Source organism: Hevea brasiliensis, chromosome 4 (assembly GCF_030052815.1).
Source record: "Hevea brasiliensis isolate MT/VB/25A 57/8 chromosome 4, ASM3005281v1, whole genome shotgun sequence".
Classification (NCBI taxonomy): Eukaryota; Viridiplantae; Streptophyta; class Magnoliopsida; order Malpighiales; family Euphorbiaceae; genus Hevea; species Hevea brasiliensis.
In genome coordinates, this window is record NC_079496.1 from 19171562 (window position 1) to 19195787 (window position 24226).

At 31.5% G+C, this 24226-nt stretch overlaps 1 protein-coding gene and 1 non-coding gene across 2 annotated transcripts; one reads left to right on the forward strand and one right to left on the reverse strand.

Annotated features, from left to right (window-relative positions):
* Window positions 1–9808: 9808 nt before the first annotated feature.
* LOC131179664 (small nucleolar RNA R71) lies at window positions 9809–9915 on the reverse strand. The gene has a single exon (XR_009148552.1). It is a non-coding gene; the product is annotated as a small nucleolar RNA R71 (small nucleolar RNA).
* A 10375-nt stretch (window positions 9916–20290) lies between these two features.
* On the forward strand, window positions 20291–22854 carry LOC110641645 (protein LIGHT-DEPENDENT SHORT HYPOCOTYLS 7). The gene is made up of 2 exons (XM_021793451.2): window positions 20291–21040; window positions 22505–22854. The coding sequence occupies exon 1, from the start codon at window positions 20455–20457 to the stop codon at window positions 21001–21003; it is 549 nt and encodes a 182-aa protein (XP_021649143.1). The 5' UTR covers window positions 20291–20454; the 3' UTR covers window positions 21004–21040; window positions 22505–22854.
* Window positions 22855–24226: the final 1372 nt, after the last annotated feature.

Consider the following 24226-nt stretch of genomic DNA (forward strand, 5'->3'; position numbering starts at 1 on the left):
TCTAAGCATTAAATTGAAATTTTTAGCTCTATTGTTCCAGAACATATTTGATAGAATAGCTAAACTTTAAAAATCTGTTACATGTTAAAATGAGAAATACTCATTATTTTTTAGTACAGACTTTTCTTTTTACAAACTTTCTAGTTAAAATTCTAAACACTTTCTTTTTACAAACTTTCTAGTTAAAATTCTAAACACATTGTTAACCTAAAGAGAATGAGTTTTTTCTTTTTTTTTTTTTTAGGGAGAAATTAAAATTACTAATAATTAGTGAATTCACACATATATATAGATTTTTAAAAATTAAATCAAATTTTTCTTATTTTTAAAAATAAATTTTAATCCATTTATTACATTTTAATTCCTCATTATTTAAGTTGAATAACTTTTACTTAGATAATATAACATTTTAATCTCATATCTTCGATTTCTTAAAAATTAAAAATTAGCTTGATCTAAAAATTTAAGGATTAAAATATTATTTAAAGTAAAATCATAGAGATTACGTATATAATATTTTAATTATATAAATAAAGTGTTGTAAAATTAAAAAGTTGAGTACTTAATTAATTAAAAAAAAGACATAAATGTTAATTTTATTAAAAATTAAGGTAATGTAGCTTTCATTTTTTTTATCGGACAATTATATATACCCCTATTTTTTTTTTTCCCCAAAATCTCAGCGGGCTCCAATGCTCCCCTTGTCCTCTCAATGGGTTCGTCTCTAGCAGGGTCATTGTAGGGGCTGTGGGTAAGAGAAGAGGAAGAGAAAAAGAGCAGTTGAGCTTAGAAGGATGGGGCAGAGAGACGAGGAAAAGGGTCCAGAGGGGTAGAGTGGGTTAATAGAGATTATTATAGACTTTTTATATATGATTAATAGCTAAAATTCAAGATTAATTCTTATTTTGTAAAAATTTAATTCAATTAAATTTTTTTAAGCTAATTATCATATTTGTACAAATGATTTATATCAAATGAATTCATAAAATTTAATGGAAGTAAATAAATTATAAGGACTAAATAGTTTTTTTTGCAAAATATATAAGTGGACCATGTTAATTTTAGTAAAAGTTAGGGATTCAACAGTATATTACCTTAAAATTGTTTTATTATGCTAGTAAAGAAAGAGGAGTAAAATTGAAATTTTGTGAAAAAGAGAGAGAAGTTAACAGAGACGGAAATTGAAGGAGTGAGAGATGAATTGGGCGAAGGGCTGCGACATCCTTTATAATTATAGGCAACAAACTAGTCTATTTTAGTATTCTGGTGAATAAATTTAAATAAATGCATTTGTAATTTTTTTTTCAGACATTTGATTAATAGAAAATAAAAAAATTAAACTGTCTAAATTTTTTAGACACTAATTGATATTGTTGTCTTTATTTATTTATTTATTAAATTTTATCAAACATATTAACCTAATTGTTGAAGTCAAATATATTAATCGGACCACACCACTTAAACCATAAAATACGTATATCAAGCCATAAAACAATTATAGAAATCAATTAAGAGAGTGTTTGGCTTCATTTATATAAATCAGTTTATAAACACTTAGTATTTATATGTTATTTTAAATTTATAAATATTTAAAATTTTAAGTGATTATATGTTTGATTAAAGTTTTTATAAATGGCTGATAAGCAGTTAATATGTTTGATAAAAAATAGTTTAAAAGTATATTTATTATTAAAGTAACTAAAAAAGATATTAAATGAGATTTATGATAAAATTTTGAAAATTAAATAAGGGTAATATAGTAAAATATTTGGTTAAACTAGTTTATAAGTACTAAAATAAAAAGCTGGATCTCTCGATTTTTTTTTTATTTTATAAGCTCAATAATTATTATAAATAAACAAATCAGTCTATTTTTAGAGCTAGTTTGACCAGCTTATTAGTTAAGATAAATACTCTCTAATTAATTTGAAAGTGTATTAGTGACTAACTAATTCGATATAGTCTAGTTTAATTTTATAATTTCTACTATTTTTTTAATCTTAAAACTATGAAAATTTTAAAATTATTTTAACCAAAATCAAATTTGATTAAAGCAATACACAAATCAATTCATTAATCATTATAAAAACATCAGTTGTACACCTTAATGGGAGTGAAGACTCTTAAAATTTGGATTTTTAATTAAATTTGTGCATATTATGAAGAAAACTCCGGATGTTTAAGTTATTAATTTTTTTTTTCTTGTAATATAATTGATTGTGATTAAAACTCAAATTTGAGATATCACATAATTTTAAAGACAACTCCAGCACTACTGATTGATACCATTAAGCTATTAATTCAATAATTTTATCATTAAAATGGTAAGTAATTAGATTACAATTACACTTTGATAGTAAATGGTAAAACACTCCTAAAATTTACACAACATATATATATACACGAGCAAACCACCTGGGGAAGTGAAAAGTAGAGACAGTGTTGAAGAAGAAGAGTCAGATATGAGTTAAATTGGAATTTTGGGATAACTTTAACGATGGTGCAAGTTGAGTAATTTGGAGAGGGAGAGTTTTCTGGGAAGTGTTTTATTTTGACTGAGCCTGTTTCTGTGTGTGTGTGTGTGTTAGAAGATAGATATTCAAATAAGTTTTGGATTATTTGTCTAATAATATTATTGCTTTCTTTGAAAAAAACATTTGTCAAAAAAGATTTTAATTAAATTAATTTTCATATAATAATATTATTTTTAACATGATTTTTATTTTTTTAAATAATTTTTTTAAGTTAAAAGAATTAGTTTTTTTTTCAACTATTAAGTTTTCAAATATGACAATTGATAAAAAAAAATCAATTGAATTGAATTCTTACAAAAATTTAGAGAGTGTTTAGCTTAACTACTTTTAACTTTTAACTTAAAATATATTTTTAACTTATAAGTTAATTTAAAAATAAGTAATCAATTTTCTGATAAAATTACTTAAAATTAAGTATTACAATTATTAAAATGAAGATAATATTAATATTTTTTAAAAATTATTAGAATAATATAGTATTTTACTTAATTAAAGAGTAATTTTAAAATGAATAGATAAGTTATGATTAAGAGGTAATTTACTTATAACTTTTGACTTATTCTAAGTAGTTTTTTTAATTTATAAGTTAAACTAAATACAAATTTACTTATAATTTTCTACTTATAAATTAGTTTAACCGACTTATAAGTCAAATTAAACATTTTCTTAATATCTAAATAGATTGTGTAGCTTTTAAATTAGATAATCTTTAAAAAAGATTAGTACAAATAAAAAGTTTCTCATCAATAAAAATACGAAACATGTGATAGAAAAATCATGTATGATAAGTCATTTTAATAGTTATAATTTAGTATACGAAATGAAAGCTTAATAACCAAAGAAAACAACTCCTAGTGGCTTACCAATTACCCTATCAACTTGATTAGAGAGGAAAATAGATCAACACAACTCAAAGAATTTATAGAATCTATTTATAATTTCCTTTGTTTGTTGTATAAGCGAAGTGGGTAATTTTACTTGCTCCAAACTTCAAAAACTCACCCCAGCCTATGCATTATTTGTAGCAGAATTAGGTTCAATGGGCCTTAGATTTCTATTAGTTTTGTCAAGATACGTAAGCCCAAGAGCGCGGGTATGCCCTTGAAATAGAAATTGCTTGCTTATTGCGTCTGGGTCTTTTGCTTGGAGGTAGGATTATTAGGGTTTTTGGAGAAATATCATAAAGCATTAATTTGTTCTTATATTAATTAAAATAACTTGATTATTAGGGTTATTTTTTTTTATTTTTTTGTTATTATTATGAAAGGTATATTATAATCTGTAAGATTTAAATTCCGTTCTTAACTCTTAAATAATATCACTTTTATCATTAAAATAAGAACTGATTGATGATATTAACTTAAAAAAAATGGATTTAGTACACTAAATTTGTGGGCTCTAGAGAGGGTTGATATACACAATATTATAAGAAATTAAAAATATAGCTACTAAAATTATGACTATTTTAGGAGGATTTTAGTCCGTAATTTCATTTATCTACTAAATACCTATAAAAAAACAGGTAGTCTACTAATTAGGTTGTAGATAAATTTTACCTATCACCTCTACTTTAGTCGTTAAATTATTGATCAAATTATTAGTCGGTAAATGATAGAGATATAATTCGTATTATCGTGAATAGATTATAGGGTACGAGAGTATTAGCTACCATTTACTAATTATAATTATTTAATTGGTAATTACCAATGAAAATAATTTGGTTAGTAATTTTCGTAACTATTTTTTAATTTCTTGTAGTTTTACTCTTGTAAAATGGAGATTATTTCTGTGTTCCGAACCCATGACTCCTAAGTTATAAATGGAGTAATTTTCTTTTTTTTTTTTACACAATTAATTTTGATTAAGACTCAAACTCACACAAATGAAATAACTTTACTATTATACCAAAATACCCTCAATCATATTAACTGAAAGTTAAAAAAAAAAAAAAAAATTCTGAATAAATTGGAAGAGCATATATTTGATAACCTTAGGTGTGTGAACATGCAGTGATAAAAAGTCCAAAAGAAAAAAGAAGAGATCAGGAAACCAGAAGATCACTGACAGCAGTACAAATAGATATTGTTTAATATCAATAAGCATTACCAGCAGTAGTAGTGATGGTGCTGGTAATGGCAGTGTGCTGGGAAAGTGTTAGGGTTACAAGGCAGTTTCAATCAATTAGAGAAAGGCTTAATCAAAAGGAGGCACTCAACAGCTTTCTAATTCTGAATGAATACAGCATAATTGGGCATTTAGAAGTTGCCATTTTAGTCAAGTTAAATGGATACAATATGTAGATGATAACTATATATATAAATGGATCTTTAAAGTATAATTAACTTGACTTAAACGATACATAATTTGATGAAGACTGTAAAAGGTGATATGTAATATATTTTATTTATATATATATATTCGATCTGTCTAATCTTAATTTATTTAATTGTGATAAGAAAAATTAAACTCAGAAGATAGATATAAAAGAAAATTTTGAAAACCTACAATTGATGCAGACACATTTATGGACTCGTGAATTGCATTGAAGTGAAGGGTTAGGCAGCAAGCATCCACATGTTAATTATATTTTTTAAATTAAATATTTCTCTTTTGGGTAGAAGGGGGGAAGAAGTAAAAAATTATTTATTAAGATAAATATTTTATTATTAATTATTGTGTATTTATTTTAAAATATAAATTACAATTTATTATTATAATAAAAAATATAAAAATTAAAAGGCTATGGCTGGGTATATAACTCAAAAGGAAAAATAACACCTGAAACCTAAATTTGGCTTATAAAATGTGACATTTAATTTAATGAGGATATTTAAAAAACTGCCATGTAACATATTAAAGCTTTCAAACTTGTGCCACCTAATTTAATAAAGATGCTTAAAAAATGGTTATGTGACATTAAAAAATTAAATTAATATAATTTAAAAATAATAGAAATAATCTACTAATATATTTATTAAAAAAATTTAAAATTAAATAATATTTGTTTTTATATCTTTATCAAATATAAAATATATCAACTGTTATTATAAAATTTATTTATTAACACTTGAAATTGAATTCATTGTTTACTTGTCTTGAATACTGGGTATAGGGTTTCGTAAAATCTTCCTCTTTTAAATTTGAAAAATAAAATGAAAATCTCAAAAAAAAAAAAATGAAGATCACATTATTATTATTATTATTATTATTATTATTATTATTATTATTATTATTATTATTATTTCTTAAATATTAGCATAATATTTAAGTTAATAACCTTGAGGATATTTATTACTATATTTGCTATCATGGACATATTCTTTTTTATCACTCATGGTCTTTTTTTCTTTAATTGCAATTATGCTAAAAAGATTGAAGGAATATTTACAGGAAAATAATTAATAATCATTTAAGAAAAAAAATTTTAATTAAATTTGATAGGCATATAATTAATTAAAATTTCATTATAAATTTTAAATTGAATTTAATATAATTAATTAAAGATTTTATCATTAACAAAATTTTATAGTATAATTTCAAAAATATAAAATATAAAAAATAAATATTTAATTATGTTATTAAAATAAAATAATAAATTGTTCGCATAATACACGGTAAAACGACTATAATTTTTATAATTTGACATAGTTGAAATCCTTATGTTTGCATGCAACATAGAATATGAGATTAAACGAGTTTCAAAGATAGGGTGGAAGGTCTTCTATCATTGGAATTCCAACCATCTACTTAACAATTTAATATAAAATAATGGAAACTCCAGTAAAATAAACATATAGAGTATCTGGGTTCCAAGAGCAGGGCACGTCGTAACTGTCTTTGTGAATGGGAAGGAGTGACAAACTTTCGATGGTGTTGGGATACTTGAACACCTGTAAAACAAATAGAGGGTTACCATAGGAAAGGTCTCTGATATGGAACCTCTGATGATTAAGTTAGTCTAAGAACTACGTATTTGCTAGGACTATGTTATGAATATATGGTTTATGTAATCAAAGGGAATGGAGGAAGGAGAGCCCCATTTGTGTTATGACTTGCCCTTTTGTTAGGCTATTTGAATAAGTATTTATAACTAAAAGATTTATCATTGGTCCAGATGTCCTGCTATGATGAAAAGAGCTCTGCTAGAATGATGAAGTTTAACATATTATTTGATGGTAAATCATGCTTGCTGAAATATTTGAGAGGCTAAGGTATGTGCCAAAGTCAAATATTTGAGGGGCTATAACAGTCAAGTTAGTAATTTAGCATAACGTAATGGAAACTCCTGCAAAATAAACTTAAGAGTAATTGAGATAGAAATAAGAATCTGCTTTGGGTTCCTCAAAGTGAAGCATGTAGTAATTGTCTTTGTGGATAGGAAGGAGTGAAGGACTTCTAACGGTGTTGGAATATACTTGAACTCCTGCAAGATAAATAGAGGGTTACCATTAGAAGGGTCTCCGACGTTGAGCCTCTGACAGTTAAGTTAGTCCGATAACTATGTACTTGTTGGGACTATGTCCTGAATATATGGTTTATGTAATTAGAGAGAATAAAGAAAGAAGTGCCTAATTTTTTTTATGAATTACCCATTTGTGAGGGTATTTGACGAAGTATTTATACCTAAAAGACATGTGTTGTGATTAGTCTAGTGTCCTACTCTGATTTAAGGAACTCTACTAGAATAATGAAGTTTGAAATATGATTTGATGTTAAATCACACTTGCTGAAATATTTGAGAGGCTCAATGCATGTATCAAAGTTAAATCCACTGTGTTTAGATATGAGTAATGTCACTAAAGACCCTCATGTATCCTTTTCATTTATTGTAGGTCTTATAAAGTTGATTTATAATAGCTCGATGTTCGATTTGTGATAGCTTGATTTCTTATTTGTCCGAATTGTGTTGATGACCTTTGAGGATATAAAAGTTGTGGACTCGAAAGTGTCGATTTAGGTAGGGTCCTTGATACATGCATTTTGCATAGTCATTTAGGTATAATTTCATGGCCATTTTATTTGATTGTTAGTCCCTTTTAGCTAATTTTATTAGTTATTTAGATAGTTTTTCATGATTGTCAATTTTTGAATTAATTTGTAATTTTACTTTGTTTTGTAGGAAAAATGGTATTTTTGAGGGACTAAAAAGAAATTATGCCAGTGAGGAGTGATTTCTACAGCCAAAGATATCAAAAACAAGTTTGAAAGTTGAATTATGCAGTGGCCAAATTGCGCATAACTTATCGCATAAGTTGTGCAGTTCTGCACAGGGATATGAAGCAATTTTTCCATTCCTGCCAAAATCTGCATAAGTCACTGCATGACTTATGCAGACTTACTCCTTGCTTATGCAGCTTCACACAGAGGGCCCAAAAACCTGCCGAAAACTGTATAAGGGATTGCATCACTTATGCAGTCCACTTATACAGTTTTATAAAGTTTTAATAATGAGCTGGCAAAAGATTCCCACATGAAAACAAACATCAAACACATCATTTTAGGGCTACTTGTCAGAAAAAGATATAAATAGGCCCTTATCTCATTTTAGAAAGGGGGGAGGAAACAAAAAAAAGGAAGCAGCAGCAGGGGAAGAGTCAAAAAGAGGAAGCAAAACGTCACCTCTCCATTTCTAGACCAGATTTGGAGTTTTCTTTCCTTTCTTGCATATTTCCTACCTTTCTTATATTAGGTTTATTAGTTCTTAGCTTAGATTAAAGATTTATTTCCATATTAACTCAGAATTTCTTGTAAATATTATAGATAGCGAGTAGTTTTCATTAGATTCTGGAGTTAGAATATAATATTTGAGATATTTTGTGAATTTTGATTGGGTAATCCATATTTTGTGGTTTTAATGAAGTTTTATTCATTTCTTTGTGCTCAATGACATGCTTAGTGTAGGATCCCATTAAGTGTTGTTCTTAATCCATGGTTGAAGCACCGAAAGGAGAAAACCTTGTGATAGATAATCAAGAAATTGAACTTAATTAACTTAGATATAGAAATAGATTAAGGATTAAGAGGATTTACAGATTAATTAAGGAACTTAATGGGTCTTGATTAATTTTAACTCCATGAAAGTAGGATTAAATTGATTAAGGCACTTTTTGTCCCACTCGAAAGAGTATTCAAAGGATTTAAGAATTAATCTCCTTAAAACCCGTAAGTTCCATAAGATTGGATAACCAATTTAAAAATCCCAAAATAGCTTGAAAATGAACTCCCGAACTCCAGAATCGCCCTTTTTATCATTGTTAATTTCTAATTGAATTTAATTACTTGCCATTTTAAATCTTGCCATATTTCAATTTATTATTTTAATTTGATGCAAATTTAGTTAAATCATTACATTATTGAATAGATTATTAATTTTGCACATGTGGATTTCACACTTCAATATCTATTAATTTATTGCTTTAATTTCAAAAATAGTTCAAATTAGTCAATTTTCATATTAAAAATTCGATCATTAACACAACTCCTTGTGGGAACGATATCTTTTCTATATTACTTGTACGACCTATGCACTTGCAGTTGGGACACATCAAGTTTTTGGCGCCGTTGCCGGGGAGTTGTTTGTTTAAGATTAAATTCTTGATTATTTTAGTTGTTTATAGTTTTATCTTTGTTATCTTTTCATTTTGTGTTTTTTTTTTAGGTACTTTTAATTTTTTATGAGAAGTGCTAAAAGCACAAGTGACATATCCTTATTGTTTAATCTTGAAATTGAGAAATTTTATAAAGCCAATAAGAAAGAAATCAGAAAAAGGAAAGAAGCCTTAAGAGAAACTGAAATTGAAGCAGACATGGCTGATGAAAGAATTAGAATTGGTGGTGGTAATGCTGGAAATGATCGAAACAATGAAAATGCAGCCCAAGGTAAAGAGGTTGTAAATGCTAATGTGCCTAGGGGAAGTATGATGGATCATGCATTTGCTCGTTTTGATGACTTGAGAGAGAGTATAGCAAGACCAAGAATTGATGCAAATAGCTACAAAATGGATTTTGGAGTTCTTCAAATTATTCAAAACTCCCAATTTGGGGGACATCTTTCTGAAAATCCACACACACATCTAAAGAAGTTTACTATGGTTTGTGATATGCAAAAGCAACCTGGAGTATCTGATGATGCAGCAAGATTGAAGCTATTCTCATTCTCTTTGAAGGATAGAGCATTTGATTGGCTTGATTCTTTACCTCACAACTCCATTACAAATTGGGAGCAACTCACTGATGCATTTCTTGCACAATATTTTCCACCAGGAAAAACTCAAGAATTGAGGAATCAAATGACAGCTTTCAGACCAAGGGAAGATCAAACTCTCTATGAATCATGGATGAGATGGAAGGAATTAGAGAGACAATGCCCACATCATGCCATTCCAAAAAAGATGATAAATCAGAATTTTTACACCAATGTTACTCCTGCAATTAGAGGGATAATTGATGCTCAAACAGGAGGAGAATTTATTATGAAGCATGAAGATAAAGCTTATGAGCTATTGGAGAAAATTGCAAAAAATACTCATCTTTGGAGTAGTCCAAGAGGATCAGCTCCAACTCAAAAGAGGCAAGCTGCTGGAATGTATGACCTTGATCCATTCAACATGATTAATGAAAAGTTTGATGCACTTACAAATGTTTTGGCTAATAAGATGGAAGATTTAAGTATGTTGGTTAGTTCATCATCATCATCTGGAATTTCACAACAAGTTGCTTATGCAGAAGGAACTACCAGCTGTGAAGTAGACTATGGAGAGCAAGCTGCATATGTTGGTAATTATGGAAACAAACAAATGGAGAATCCTTACTCTCAAACTTATAATCCAACTTAGAGGAATCATCCCAACTTTTCATAGGGAAATCAGCTAAGTCAAGTCCCAAATCAGAATCTTCAACCACAATAGCAACAAGGAATTCCATATCAGCAAAATAGGCAACCATTGCCTAATTTTCAGCAGAGAAACATGAATCATGCACCTTCACCAAAACAACAAGAACAAAGTTCCACCACAAAAGCTTTATTACAATAGATTCTTGCTAACCAAACTAAGCATGATGAAGAGATGAGAGAGATAAAAGCAAGGCTAGAATAGATGCAAACACATAACAGAATGTTAGAAAATCAGATTGCACAACAAGCATCTTCCTCAGGTACCAAGTCTTTTAGAAAACTTTCAAGTCAGTCAGAAAACCCAAGAGAGCAATGTCATGCCATTACACTGAGAAGTGGTAAAATAGTGCATAATGAGAAGAGTGAAAAAAGTGAGAAGAGAGAAAATGAGGAAGATGTTGATGAAAATGAAAAATAAGAGAGTGAAAAGAAAGAGAGTGCAAGAAAAGAGAAAGAAGAGAAATACATACCTCCAGAGCCTTACAAGCCATAGCTTCCCTTTCCACAGAGATTTCAAAAAGCCAAGCTTGATAAGCAATTTGGGAAGTTCTTAGAGGTTTTGAAGAAGCTATATATAAATGTAACTTTTATTGATGCTCTTTCCCAAATGCCTTATTATGCTAAGTTTCTAAAAGAAATTCTCTCAAATAAGAGGAGACTTGAAGATTATGAGACTGTAGCCTTAACTAAGGAATGCAGTGCTATCCTCCAAAGGAAACTTCCTCTAAAGCTCAAGGATCCAGGGAGTTTTTCAATTCCATGCCACATTGGGGAATCATGTTCTATAAAAGCTTTATGTGATTTAGAGGCTAGTGTAAGCCTTATGCCCCTCTCCATCTATGAGAAGCTCAACATGGGAGATCTTAAGCTAACCCACATTTCTCTTTAGTTAGCTAATAGATCAATTAAGTATCCTGAAGGGATTTTAGAGAATGTGCCTCTGAAGGTTGGGAAATTCTATATACCTGTTGACTTTGTCATCTTGGACATGGAAGAGGATTCTAATATCTCAATCATTTTGGGGAGGCCTTTCCTAACTACAGCTGGTGCTTTGATTGACGTGAAAGGTGAAAAGCTTACTCTCAGAGTCGGAGAGGATCATTTAATATTCAACATTGGCAATGATAAGAAGAAGCAACATGAAGATATAGACTCTTGTTTGAGAATTGATATAGTTGATGAGTTAGTAAAAGAACACTTTAGAAAGAGCTATCCGAAGGCTTCTCTTGAAAGTTGTCTTATCCATGAAGGGAGTATCAATGATGAAAATCCAAAAGAGGCTACATTTGCACAACATTTAAATAGTAATCCACCTTGTCCTATGGCACCAATCTTTCAAGTTGAGCAAGTGGAGAAAAGTGAAGTAAAGCAACCATCTCTCAAAGAAAAAGATCCACCAAAGGTTGTCAAGAAAGAAATGGTCAGATTTTTAGACAAAGCAACAAGGATCTTCTCATGTTATGGAAAGAAAATGAAGTATAGATTCATTGAAGCACCTATTGGAAACAGAGGCAATAAATTCCAATTTCAGCCACCATGAAATATGAAAAGAGTCCAGCTAAGGACTATAAATTAGCGCTCTTGGGAGGCACCCTAAGTTCTTTTATTTTGCTTTTGTTGATTTACTTTTATTTGTATTACTTTTGTTTTTGTCTTAAATCTCTCCAAATTTAATTTTTGACATTGTTGAATCTTGTCCTTTGTAGATGTTTTTCAATGGATGAAGGTTGTTGCACTGCTGGGGAGTAACTCTTAATCTGATATTTTATCCATTAACTCTCCCAAGATTGGTTTATTTTCATTGCATAACCTGTGCAGGACCCCTTCTTGGCTTATGCAGAAAATTTTCAGCAAAAAGGGTCTGCAGCATATGGTATTTGCTTCTTTGTTGAGGTTGGGTGTGTAACTTTCATGTAGTTGTGCTTATCATGTTAATATGATGGTAAGTGGGTCATTTTAGTAGTTTTGAACTTAATTGGGTTGTGTGATTCAATGTGCACATGCTGCATTTTCTTGGCATAACTTGGAGAGTCTATTTTATTTTGTGGATAATTGCAACTTTGTGCAGATTTTTTGAGCTTTAATGTGCTAGAATGTTAATTTGCAGGGTTTGAGTTGAAATGGTATAACTCACATATGTCTCTTATGCAGAACTTTCTTCTACAAGCTTGTATGGTGAAATTGTGATGGATTCTGCATACATTAATGTGTTTTTAATGATAATTTCTCATGATTTATACTTCACAGGGTTACATTTCTTCATTCTTGTGTATTTTTCAAACTTACAAAGCATTTTTATTGTAATCTGAATCTTGTTGAAATGTGCATAAGTAACTGCATAACTTATGCAGCTTTCAAGTATCATTTTTTGCCATTTTTCTTTTCTGCCAAAACCTGCATAAGCTCTTGCATAACTTATGCAATCATGCATAACCAAAATTTTACCATTTCATTTCTTACCGAAATCTGCATAAGGGTGAGCATAACTTATGCAATTCTGCACCGTCACATTTTTGCCAATTTTCAATTTCTGTCGAAACTTGCATAAGTGTGTGCATAACTTATGCACTATTGCATAACTTCAAATCCTGCATTTTCTTTTCTGACGAAATCTGCATGACCAAGTGCACAGCTTATGCACTTTTGCATAACCAAATTTTCTGGGATTTCAATTTCTGCTGAAACTTGCATAAGTGTGTGCATAACTTATGTACTCTTGCATAACTTCAAATCCTGCATTTTCATTTCTGCCGAAATCTGCATAAGAGAGTGCATAAGTTATGCACTTTTGCACAATCAATTTTTCAGATTTCCTATTTTCTGCTGAAACTTGCATAAGAGAGTACATAAGTTATGCACTTTTGCATGACCAACTTTTCACACTCCCATTTTCTGCCGAAACTTGCATAAGAGAGTGCATAAGTCATGTATTATTGCATAACCAACTTTTCACACTCCCATTTTCTGCCGAAACTTGCATAAGAGAGTGCATAACTTATGCACACCCATTCTCCCATTATGCAGAAAATCGTACGTCCTGTGCAAATCAAAATTTTTGGCACCCCACTTTCCCACCTCTCACTTCCCGTCTCTGTTCACAACCTCTCTCCTGTTCATTTTTCTCAGCATTAATCCCTTTACCCACACCCCCTTTTTCGCCGACCGAAACCCTAATATCCCTTTATCTCTTTTACTTTCTTCTTCCCTCCTCCATTCCCACCATCATCGACCACCACCATGGAAACACCTCCCCCTTCCCCTCAAGGCCCTCCTCTCTAAGTTACGCCCCTAGCAATGCAAGCCCCCAATCCCGATTCTCCTCCACAACAAATCCCTCCACCTCCTCCTACATCCACCTGTAAGAGGAGAATCCAGTCGAAATCAACTCGACCCATGGCCTCTGCACCACCTCTCGCAAAACAAAAAGACCCACCTGCTACTCCACTTTCAGAGGCTACACCTAAAAACCCCAAAACTTCAGCTTCCACACGACAGGGGGTTGGCGTTTCTACCTATATCCCAAATCATCCTCCTCTAGCAAGAAACAACATTCAGCAGCGGCATCACAGGTATCCAAACTACCTTGGCCCCTTCCTGATGCAACCCATAAGGCAACTTTTAAGAGGTTAAAGGATAGAAAAGTGCAACCCACTAGGTACATTTCTGCAGATGCCCTCCAATTAGTTGGTTTATTTGATAATGTTGTTGCCTACCTTGATGGTCTAGGTTGGATGGAATTTGTGCATAAACAAGAACTAGTTTATCCAGCCCTAGTTTTGGAATTTATTTCCTCATTTTCTGCTACTCTGAAATTGCATGAGATAGATTACAAGCCAACTATGAAATTTAGGTGCTTGGGGCAAAATAGAGAGCTATCATTAGACCAATTTTATAGTATTTTTGGGTTTGCTATTGATGGATTGTTTAGGATACCATATACAGGCATAGAAGTAGCAAATAAAGGTATTTGGAATGCTGTTCGGTTTTGGAGAAGTATTACAAACCAATCTCAGAGTTTTTATGCTGGCAGATCCAAGACCTCCCAAATAATAGACCCAGCACTTAGATTTATCCATAGACTTATTACTAGCACTATCTTGGGCCGAGGGAGTAGTTCTGGTGCTGTTAGAAAATCTGACTTGTTCATGCTATGGTGTGCTTTTCACAAAGTCAAAATATCTCCTGGTTACTTCTTCTGTTAACATGTGTTGCATATTGCTACCAAATCTGTAGGTGATATAGTCATGGGTGGGCTCATAACTGTTATAGCTAAAAATTTTGGTTTTGATCCTGAAGAGCATCCTCTACCAGCACTTTTAGACACTCTATATTTTGATGTTACTCACTTATCCAAAACTGGATTCAGTTTGCCACCATCTGACACTGCACAACCAGTAGCAGATATAGGACCATCTGCACAACCAGAGGCACAATCTGCACCAGCAGTCCAATAGCCTTCTGCTGAACTTGCACTACCTACTCAATCTGCACAGGATACCCCAGCAGAATTTGCACAGCCAACACCATCTGCAGCTGGACCTTCTTCCTCCATAGCACTTCCTCCCTTCAACACTAAAGCCTTATTCACCTATCTTGAGAGGCTTAGTGGTGATGTATATTTTGTGGATAGGAAGCTTGAATTTGGTCTTGATACCCTTAAGGATAATCATGATCAACTCTTTAATCTTGTTATGGAAACCAGAGATAAGCAGAAAGAGTTAAAAGAGATGATGAAGAAGCTCATGGCTTTTCTGGGTATGCCACCTCCACCTCCATCACCTTCTCCAGAACCACTCCTTCAGCAGCAACCAGCTCCATCCAGTCCTCTAGCAGCACCTTTGGACAAGGGCAAAACCATAGAATTAGATTAGTTTTTATTTTGCTTTTGTTCATCTTCTAGGAGTTTTTCTTTTTAGATGTGTTGAAATAATTTTAGTTTGTCTTGAATTCTATTTTCTTGAAGTTCAATTGGATGGCTATTCTATTAGTTTTTCATTGCTTCTCATTGCCTTTGCTGCCCTTTTGTGCATACTTGTCAATACACTGTATATATTTACATACCTCTGCTGGTGTTTGCAAGTTTTTCCTTGATATATCATTATGCTGCAGCTTTTCAATATACTGCACAGGCTGTGAAACTCTTTATGCAAATGTTCTGCATAACCTGTGTAGTCCCTTAAGCAACTCATGCCATACTGCACAGCTTATGCACTCTCCTTATGCACATGTTCTGCAAAGCATTTATTCTGCATAACTTGTGCAGCTTTCTTATGCATCACCATCACCTATTGAATTCACATTTTAGATGCTTAAACACTGCTCTATACCAGGTAACTCTTTCTTTTTGTTTTTCAATTTAACTATTCCTGGTTATTCCTCTTTGCTTTGAGTTTTCATGCTACACTGCTTTAGACATTGAGGACAATGTCCAATTTTGAGTTTGGGAGTGTGCATTTTGATTTTTGCTACATTTTTATCATTTTGAGTGTAGGAACATCTCATCCCATTCCATTTATATATATATTGTAAATATTTTACATACACATCTATACATACATATACATAACACATTCACATACACATTATACATCACTTAGAAGTTGTACACATTACACACAAATAGATTTCCTCCATTTAGTTAATGCATTGCTCATTTTTAGGAATCATGCACATGAAATAAAATCTTTTGCCAAGTCCCTTGAGTATTGAAAAGTTGCCTATGAGAGTGATTTGACTTACCTTAAGTTGGGTTTGTGGATTAAAAGTTTCCTAAGAGGTGCAAAGTTTTGAAGTGTTTATCCTTTGCCTATATCTTCTTAGCCAAAAAGCCACCCAACTAGTCCTTTAGAGATTGGAGTGTTTAGAGGGAGTTATTGGATATAAGGTAGTCAAATGATGTCTCACCAATCCTAGAACAAATTTTCTAAACCTTTCAAGGCGAAATACCAGCTTGTACTTGAAAAGAGAGATGATTAGGCATTATTTGATTTAAACCTTCTCATTTTAAACCTTTGGCCTTTTTCCTAATTAAAATTAACCCTTGCAAACCCCTTTGAGCCTTTATATTCCTAATTTTTCTTGAAACCCTTATTGTTACCTAGCCAATGAACCAATCACTCCAACCCTTTTCATGAGAATAATTATTTATAATATTAGGTACACTTTATATTCATAAAAAAAAGAGAAAAATATGTAATAATGAAAGGGAGAAGAAATGCTTGTCATCTTGTAAAAGTGCTAGTATACGTGCTTTTCACTATTGTCATTCAAATTGAAAGAAATCCACCCAAAGTAATTAAAGGAAATGAGTTTGGGGTGGTATTTTTAGGAACATTCATCAAGAGAAAATACAAGATACAAGTTTAAAGTATCAAGGTGTCCCTCCGTTTTATGTATTTTGTAAAATATGCTAGCACTTGAAAATTCTCATTGTCTGTTTCTCTCTTCTTTATATATATAAAAAAAAAGAGAAAAAAAAAATAATAAGAAGTGTACCTTATGTTTTCAAGATTGAGAATATTCTCATACTTTGAATCCTTTTTACCCTTATTCTTCTTAACCTCATTTTGAACCCCATGGCCCCATTACATCCCTAAAAAGACCTTTGATCTCTTGATAGTACTTGCTACATTAGTGGAGATAGGAGTAGGGAATTTGCCTATGGGATTAGAAAATTATCCATTCACTCATTAAATTCCATCATTCTATATAGAGACACTTTGGCTATTGATTGTTCTAGAATTCCTTTTGAGCATGACTCTCTCTTTTGATTGGTTGGTTTGGGAATTTTGGATGATATTTGACTTGATGGCTAAGCGGTAAAAGCTTGGATAAGCATTAAATTCTTTGCATTTTGAAGGATGGGTATATGGATTGTTGGTATGGCTAAAGGTATGTTAAGTTACTTTAATAAGTGATTTTCATAGCTCTTTGGACAAGGCACCCCTAAAAATTACATTATGTTTTAAAGTTTGCTTGAGGACAAGCAAAGACTTGAGTTTGGGGGTATTTGATACATGCATTTTGCATAGTCATTTAGGTTTAATTTCATGGCCATTTTATTTGATTATTAGTCCCTTTTAGCTAATTTTATTAGTTATTTAGATAGTTTTCATGATTGTCAATTTTTGAATTAATTTGTAATTTTACTTTGTTTTGTAGGAAAAATGGTATTTTTGAGGGACTAAAAAGAAATTATGCTAGTGAGGAGTGATTTCTACAGCTAAAGATATCAAAAACAAGTTTGAAAGTTGAATTATGCAGTGGCCAAATTGCGCATAACTTGTCGCATAAGTTGTGCAGTTCTGCACAGGGAGAAGAAGCAATTTTTCCATTCCTGCCGAAATCTGCATAAGTCACTGCATGACTTATGCAGACTTACTCCTTGCTTATGCAGTTTCACACAGAGGGCCCAAAAACCTGCCGAAAACTGCATAAGGGACTACATAATTTATGCAGTCCACTTATGCAGTTTTATAGAGTCTTCATAATGAGCTGGCAGAAGATTCCCACATGAAAACAAACCTCAAACACACCATTTTAGGGCTACTTGTCAGAAAAAGATATAAATAGGCCCTTATCTCATTTTAGAAAGGGGGGAGGAAATAAAAAAAAGGAAGCAGCAGCACGGGAAGAGTCAAAAAGAGGGAGCAAAACGTCACCTCTCCATTTTTAGACTAGATTTGGAGTTTTCTTTCCTTTCTTGCATATTTTCTACCTTTCTTGTATTAGGTTTCTTAGGTCTTAGCTTAGATTAAAGATTTATTTCCATATTAACTCAGAATTTCTTGTAAATATTATGGATAGCAAGTAGTTTTCATTAGATTCTGGAGTTGGGATGTAATATTTGAGATATTTTATAGATTTTGATTGGGTAATCCATATTTTGTGGGTTTAATGAAGTTTTATTCGTTTCTTGTGTGCTCAATGACATGCTTAGTGTAGGATCCTATTAAGTGTTGTCCTTAATCCATGGTTGAAGCACCGAAAGGAGAAAACCTTGTTATAGATAATCAAGAAATTGCACTTAATTAACTTTGATCTAGAAATAGACTAAGGATTAAGAGGATTTACAGATTAATTAAGGAACTTAATGGGTCTTGATTAATTTTAACTCCACGAAAGTAGGATTAAATTGATTAAGGCACTCTTTGTCCCGCTCGAAAGAGTATTCAAAGGATTTAAGAATTAATTTCCTTAAAACCCGTAAGTTTCATAAGATTGGATAACCAATTTAAAAATCCCAAAATAGCTTGAAAATGAACTCCCGAACTCCGGAATCGCCCTTTTTATCATTGTTAATTTCTAATTGAATTTAATTGCTTGCCATTTTAAATCTTACCATATTTCAATTTGTTATTTTAATTTGATGCAAATTTAGTTAAATCATTACATTGTTGAATAGATTATTAATTTTGCACATATGGATTTCACACTTCAATATCTATCAATTTATTGCTTTAATTTCAAAAATAGTTCAAATTAGTCAATTTTCATATAAAAAATTCGATTATTAACACAACTCTTCATGGGAACGATATCTTTTCTATATTACTTGTATGACCCGTGCACTTGCGGTTGTGACACATCAGTCCTTTCCATCTTTCATTGTAAAACTTTCAAGTCGGACACTAATATCTTGTAGGATAGTTAATGGCACCCCTTGTCTTATGATATATATATTTTACCTCATACCACGATTAATAAATTTTTATTTTAGTGGTATTTCAATGATTCATGTAGAGACGTAAAATTTTGAAAGTTGGAAATGAAAAAAAAAAAAAAGTTTTTGGGTGATAGATAGACATGTAAATAGATAGACATAGGTAGGAAAGTGAAGATCACATTGTCTTTTATTTCCACGCCTGTTGAGATACTTGTCCCCTTGTGCAAATCTTTTGCTATAATGCTGCCAATAAAGTATCATTCACAAAAATATAACATAGAATCTCAATTTTTGCTTACCGAATAAGCATATAATGCTAGTATTCTAATAATTATAAACTCACTTTCAAAAAATACTATGAAGGTGTCAATTTTTTTATTAAATATTTATTTAGTACTTTTTTTATTGATGAACTGAGAATTTACAATCGGATTAATCCTCTCTTTTTCATAAATCTTATTCAACTTGTGTTAATTAATAAGAGAATTTCTCAACTTCCATGATTTTTTAAGCTCAAATTAAATCAGCTTAATTAAGCTACTGAATCAATTATTAATTAGATTATTTAATTTAACATATTAACAAGATTAATTTAATTTTGTTTTTTCTTTATAGGTTGTCCAATGGATCAGTGAGAGAGGAATCATAAAGATGAAGCTATCATATAAGGAGTAGCTCCACTTTTACATGAGTGAGAAAATATGTACACTAAGTACACTGAATAATTTTTCAACTTAATAAGTAAATTTAAATGTTTTTAGCGGAGAAATAAATATAATTAGAATGATAATAAAATTTAAACAAAAATGATTTAGTAGGGGGAGAAAATAAGATGATGTGAATGAGATGTATTACCTCATTTCCTATAACATACCATAGGATGGGTTATGGAACCCATGAACCATCCATTTTGGTTTCCAAATAGAGTAAATACGTATCAAGCCAAATCACTAACTTTGGTTTAATCTAACTGGCTAGAGTATAGCTAGCCCAAGCTAGTAATTTAACCATGGTGTTAATTAGGATAATTTACTTGATAATGATTGCTCAGTTGATGGAATCACAATAGATGTATGGGAAAAAAGTATTAGCTATTGCTAATAGTACCATTAAAGGAAGAAGATAATGTGATAGCAAGAAAAAGAGAAGCTAAAGCACTTTCATAGGACCCATAGCATGTCTCCTCACTAGACCCAGATGATGTGATTTTTTTTTTTAATTTCTTCATTTTATTTTCTTCTTGATCTGCAATATTTCTCTCATCTTCTCATTCTCCTGTCCAAAAAATTATTCTTTTCTTAGTCTTAAAAAAAAGATAGAAAAGCTAAGCTGCTAGAAATTATTATCTCCTGTTTCTAGTGATGTCAAGCAGCAAAGGGAAAGATGTAGCAGAAGGATCATCAAGATCAGGTGGTGGTGTTGGTGGTAATGCTACTGATCAGCAGAACCCACCTCCGTTGAGCCGGTACGAATCACAGAAACGCCGAGATTGGAACACTTTCGGGCAGTACCTGAGGAACCAGCGGCCACCGGTTGCGCTATCTCAATGCAACGCCAACCATGTTCTTGATTTTCTTCGGTACCTGGATCAATTTGGCAAGACTAAGGTGCACTTACAAGGATGTGTGTTTTTTGGACAGCCAGAGCCACCAGGTCCTTGTACTTGCCCTCTCAAGCAAGCTTGGGGTAGTCTCGACGCCCTAATCGGCCGGCTAAGGGCTGCTTATGAAGAAAATGGCGGGTTGCCGGAGACGAACCCTTTTGCAAGTGGTGCTATTCGAGTGTATCTGAAAGAAGTCAGAGACTCACAAGCTAAGGCAAGAGGGATTCCTTATAAGAAGAAGAAGAAGAAGAAGAGGAATCCGATGAAAGCTAGTGATGATCAGAGCTCAAGCTTTCCCTTGCAGTAATCTTGATTGATTCTTGTGGTCCCTAAAAAATATTATGGTAATTAATTTCGATCTACTCATCACTAAGCATGGAAATTAATTAACTGATCTAAATTAAGTATGGTAATTTTTTTTATTCAGTTTAAATTGTAAATTGGTGAGCTTCATTTTCTACTGAGCAAGAAAATTTATATGGTGGTCGAGAAAAAAAAAGGGATTTCATTGCCCTTTTCCTTTCCTTTCATTTTAAACCCTAGTCCAAGTGCTTGGAAACCCTAACCTTCAGAGTGGACATTTCAAGAAAGATATATATATATAAGGTATATATATTACATATATATAACAGTAGGTGCTAGTTAGTAACTTTACCTCTTAACATCTTTCAAGAACAATCATATGCAATGATTATAGTGTAAAGACTCCCTCTTTCTCTCTTCTCTCTCTTGCCTCTAATTACCAACCCCCCCTTCCTTCTCTTTCTCTCATGCAAGATCACATTCCTAGCTTTTTGGGATTCTGCACTGTCTTATGCCCGCCATGAATGGACCCAATACATCTGAGATTATACAAAACTGGGTAATAAAAAAAAACCGCATATTATATATAAATATATATCATTTTCAGGATCTTTGAGAAAATATCCTGATTGATGAATAGCACAGGACAATAGCTAGATAGGATCAACCAAATTAATGCTGATTTGGTGTGCTTTGTTTGGTGTTGCTAATAACATCAGCTGTATTGTTTAAGATCTATCAACCAATATAAAATGGTTTCTTGATGCTTTGTCTGCATCTTCTTTGGAATATTTTTGGTTTCTCTTTTACAAATTTTTTAAACTTCCCATGTCCCTTTCTTTAATAATCCCACACACACACACACACACACACACACAAACACACACACACATGTATATATATATATATATTTAATTGGCCTTTTTACCTGAACCAACTGATTGTCTTTTGTCTGCTTCGGGAAATCATAACTCTTGTCATTATATTATAGATGTACTACCCCATAATGTTTTCTAGCCAATAGTAGCGTGTGCTTCTGGCTAGGGGAATGTGTAGAAATCGAGGCATTGCGTGCAAGGCAAAGGGATTCCTCTTATTTTGGTTCTTTAGTTTGATGACTTAAATTTGGTATTGAGAAGCTTTGAGCAGGTTTCAGTGAAAACGGTCAGTGAACTCTATCGCTCATTTGCTAATTACGTTAGCAGATTCTGTGATTGACCTAAAGGAGTGAGGTTCTGTCCCTCCTATTTGTAATACTCTATATTGTGATTTACCTTGAGTAATTAATGTCTTTTGGTTTAAAAAAGAGAAGTAAGATTTCAACTTCATATATATGAGTGTGTGTGTAAAAGTTAATTTCATTTTCAAATATATCCTTCCAATTAGATGCAAAATATCTTTCTTTAATCTAAGTGCTAGCTTTTGCTTTGTCCGTAGCCAGATTAATTATGCCTCATCTTGTTTGTATACCATTAATTTAACTCTATAATGTTCTTCCCTTTCAGGCCCTCAAAATTTTCAAGAGTCTTGCATTCACCATTACCATTTTGAAGGTCTATCAACTCTTCCCTTTTGGATTGAGTAGCTAGTTCTTGGTCTTTGCGGTCTTATGGCTGAAGCAGTGTAATCTATAGCTAAAAATGATCTGAGATAAAAAGGGATCAAGTTGGTCAAGATAAAACCAGGAGTTGAAATGGGGTAAGTAAAAATTTTCTCCTTCTTTGTCCATTTAAGTTCACTATCTTATCAAACATAATCAAGTGTGTTATCTTCATCATGTACTATTATCCGAATATGTGTATTATGGATCGATCGATGCAAAACTATATATCCTAGTTGCAAGTTTCTCAATTAATTTTTGGCCTTGATGATCACTATTAGTGGATCAATGTAGCAGATTATGCATATTCTATCCCCCCAAATTGTGGAAGCATATCATATCTCTATACATATATTTCTGTATTGGATTCATATGTATCCTTGTGGGTTTTATATATATTTTTGTGGGTCACTTGAATTGAAGCAAAGGGAGGACAATGATGATATGTTAATTAGCCATTTCTATCCCCTTCAAAACTAGTCCTTATAGTATCCCCACACCTATATATAATGCAATGTCCCACATCTTGATAATGTGCTTTGGTTTTTATGATACATCATTGGATTCCTTTGTGGATACTTCAATACACAGTAATTGCATTAATCACCTTCCTTTGATTAACATATTACCCCCTTCAAATCGTCATTTTTGCATATTTTGATCTTCTTATTTCTAGGTTCCTTTAATAAGGCTTTCTTTAGAATAAATCATTTGTAAGAAAAAATTTTTTTTTGAATTCTGTCAAATTTTATTGAATTCCATCACAATAATCATGTTTGATTTCTATTTCTTTTAAAATGAATTTTTGTTTTAAAGTTTAAAAAAATTGTATTCTTTTATTTTAAATATGAGAATTGATAAAAAAATTAATTAAATTAAATTTTTAAAAGATTTCTACTTTTCAAACAGGGGACAGAGTCGATTAATATCGTTAGGAATTCATGTATTGGGTGAACTTATGTGACCACATAATCAATTTCTTCCTCATAGGATGATCTCTATAATCCATTTAAGTCTCATGCATGAAGATTAGAGTAATTTAATTTGATTATGCATTTCTTCTTCCTTTCTTCAACTTCAATGTCTGAGTATTGTCATGACCCTTTCTTCATTTTTTAGGCGTACGTTTGAACCAAACTGATAGTACATGCTAACCAAACTAAGCCTGAATGGTGTTTGAGTTTAGACAAATTCTAAAATGCACCAAGAACAGTGCTCTCTTAATAATAAAATATGAATTTTCCTTGTAATATGAGAAGTGGACCTCATAAAATTGTTAGTAAGGGGTGCATTAATCTCTTGTGAGTTTATTATAGGCAGACTAGTTTGATCATTTAAACAATCTAAAAGTTTTATGGATTTTTTAGCTTTCATCTTACCTTCCTACACAAATAACAACAACAACTACGCCTTCCTATATTACCAAAATATCTATACACATCAAGCTAATAGATGTAGGTGAAATCTAACAAGTAATATATCTCTAATTTTATCTATTACAATCTCTTAATTGGTAGGTTCTAAAGGAGAAATTTTAGAATACAATCATTGTATGCATTAGGATACATAGGATATCTTTATCCTTGTATATTTTAAGAAACTGCTTTTGTTAATTTATTTCTGATTT